Raw genomic sequence first — 1758 nt, 5'->3', positions numbered from 1 at the left:
TGGGGGTCCCTGAGGGGTTCTGGGGGGTCCCTCCTCAGTGCTTGAAGCGGTACGTGATGGGCAGCAGCAGTTTGCTCTGCTTGAGTGCCTGCACCTTGCGCAGCGTGTCCGGGTCCAGCGCCTGGAAGCAGCGCCGGGAGTAGTCGAGGAGCCTCTCCTTGGCAGGGTCGAACTCTCCCACCTCGCGCAGCTTCTCTGGGGCCACCAGGTGAAGCTCCGCGATCGGCGTCGTCAGCGCCACCGTGTTCCTGTCCACACGGTGGTGCCGGAACGCGCGGCTCATGGAGCGGAGACGCTGGAATGTCCTCAGGACACGCTGGTAGCGCCGCAGAACTCCTTCTGCATCGCGAACTGGGGCAGGGAGAGACATGGGGACATGAGGGGCACAGGGAGAGGGACTCAAGGACACAGCTGGAACGTCTGCAGCACCCGCTGGTACTGGCACGGAACTCCTTCTGCATCTCAGCCTGGGACATGGGGACATGAGGGACACAGGGTGTGTCCTCGTGGTGGTGTCAGAACACACGACACATGGACCAAAAGCACGGGAATGTCCTCAGAACTCACTGGTACCAACAGAGAACACCCTTAGCGTCATGAACTGGCACAAAGAAGGACATGGGGACATCAGGGACATGCAGACAGGGACAAAGGGACAGACACAAGGACACAGGGAACACATGGCTCATGTAGCAAAGGCACTGGAAGGTCCTCAGCACCTGTTGGTGCCCACAGAGAACACCTTCAGCATCATGAACTTGGACAGAGAACAGGGATAGAGATATGGGGAACAGATAACAGGGACACAGACACAGCACCACCGTGTTCCTGCCCACACAGCAGTGCCAGAACACATGGCTCATGGAGCAAAGGCACTGGGATGTCCTCAGAACTCACTGGTAATGGTGGAGAACACCCTCAGGATCAAGAACTGGGACAGAGAGACCTGGTGACATCAGGGACATGGTGACAGGCACATGGGGACATACAAGGACATAGGGAACGTGCAGCTCAGGGAGCAAAGGCACTGGAATGGCCTCAGGACTCACTGGTACTGACAGAGAACATCCTCAGCATCATAACTGCCAGGGGAGAGAGACACCAGTGACACAGGGACAGACACAGCTACTCAGGGCCATGGGCACATGCAGCTCATGGAGTGCAAGCACTGAAATGTCCAGAGCACCCACTGGTAACTATGGGACACCCTCAGCATCATAAACTGAGATAGAGAAAGACATGGGCATCTCAGGGATAGGGACAGACACAGGGAAAACTCAGCTCATGGAGCAAAGGTGTTGGAATGTCCTGGTAACATCTCTCTGTGTCCCTCACTGACACAGAGAGAGGGACAGACCACAGGGACACAGGGACACAAGGCATATACAGCTCATTGAGTGGAGGCACTGGAATGTCTGAAGCACACACTGGTACCACTGAAGAACTCCTTCAGCATCCCCAAACTGCCAGGGGGAGGGACACGGGGACACCAGGGACAGCAGCTGGTGCTGCAGCAACCCCTCAGCACCGAGGACTGTCACGGCATGGGGACATCAAGGACAGTGTCCCCAGGGGCGTCCCAGTGTCCAAAAGGAGTCCCAGAGGGTCCCAGTGGTGTCCTCAGGTGGTTTTCCCAGGTCCTGGAAGGCTCAGAGTGGGTCCTGAAGGTCCCAGTGTCCCTGAGAGCTCCCACCTGTCCCCAGAGAATCCCCTGGTGTCCCCCCAGCCCCAGTCTCTCACCCCTCTGCCTCTCGCAGG

At 58.0% G+C, this 1758-nt stretch overlaps 1 protein-coding gene across 1 annotated transcript; it reads right to left on the bottom strand.

Moving 5' to 3' along the window:
- Nucleotides 1-34: 34 nt before the first annotated feature.
- Nucleotides 35-1082, bottom strand: CCDC106 (coiled-coil domain containing 106; the record flags this gene model as incomplete). The annotated part of the gene is made up of 2 exons (XM_009069184.1): nucleotides 35-351; nucleotides 1050-1082. Coding segments are annotated over 2 exons (350 nt in total), but the record flags the coding sequence as incomplete, so codon positions are not given.
- Nucleotides 1083-1758: the final 676 nt, after the last annotated feature.

The sequence above is a fragment of the Acanthisitta chloris genome, unplaced genomic scaffold (assembly GCF_000695815.1).
Source record: "Acanthisitta chloris isolate BGI_N310 unplaced genomic scaffold, ASM69581v1 scaffold14192, whole genome shotgun sequence".
In the NCBI taxonomy this organism is placed as follows: Eukaryota; Metazoa; Chordata; class Aves; order Passeriformes; family Acanthisittidae; genus Acanthisitta; species Acanthisitta chloris.
Note: the sequence above shows the minus strand (reverse complement) of the source record. Positions and strands in the feature narration are given on the sequence as shown.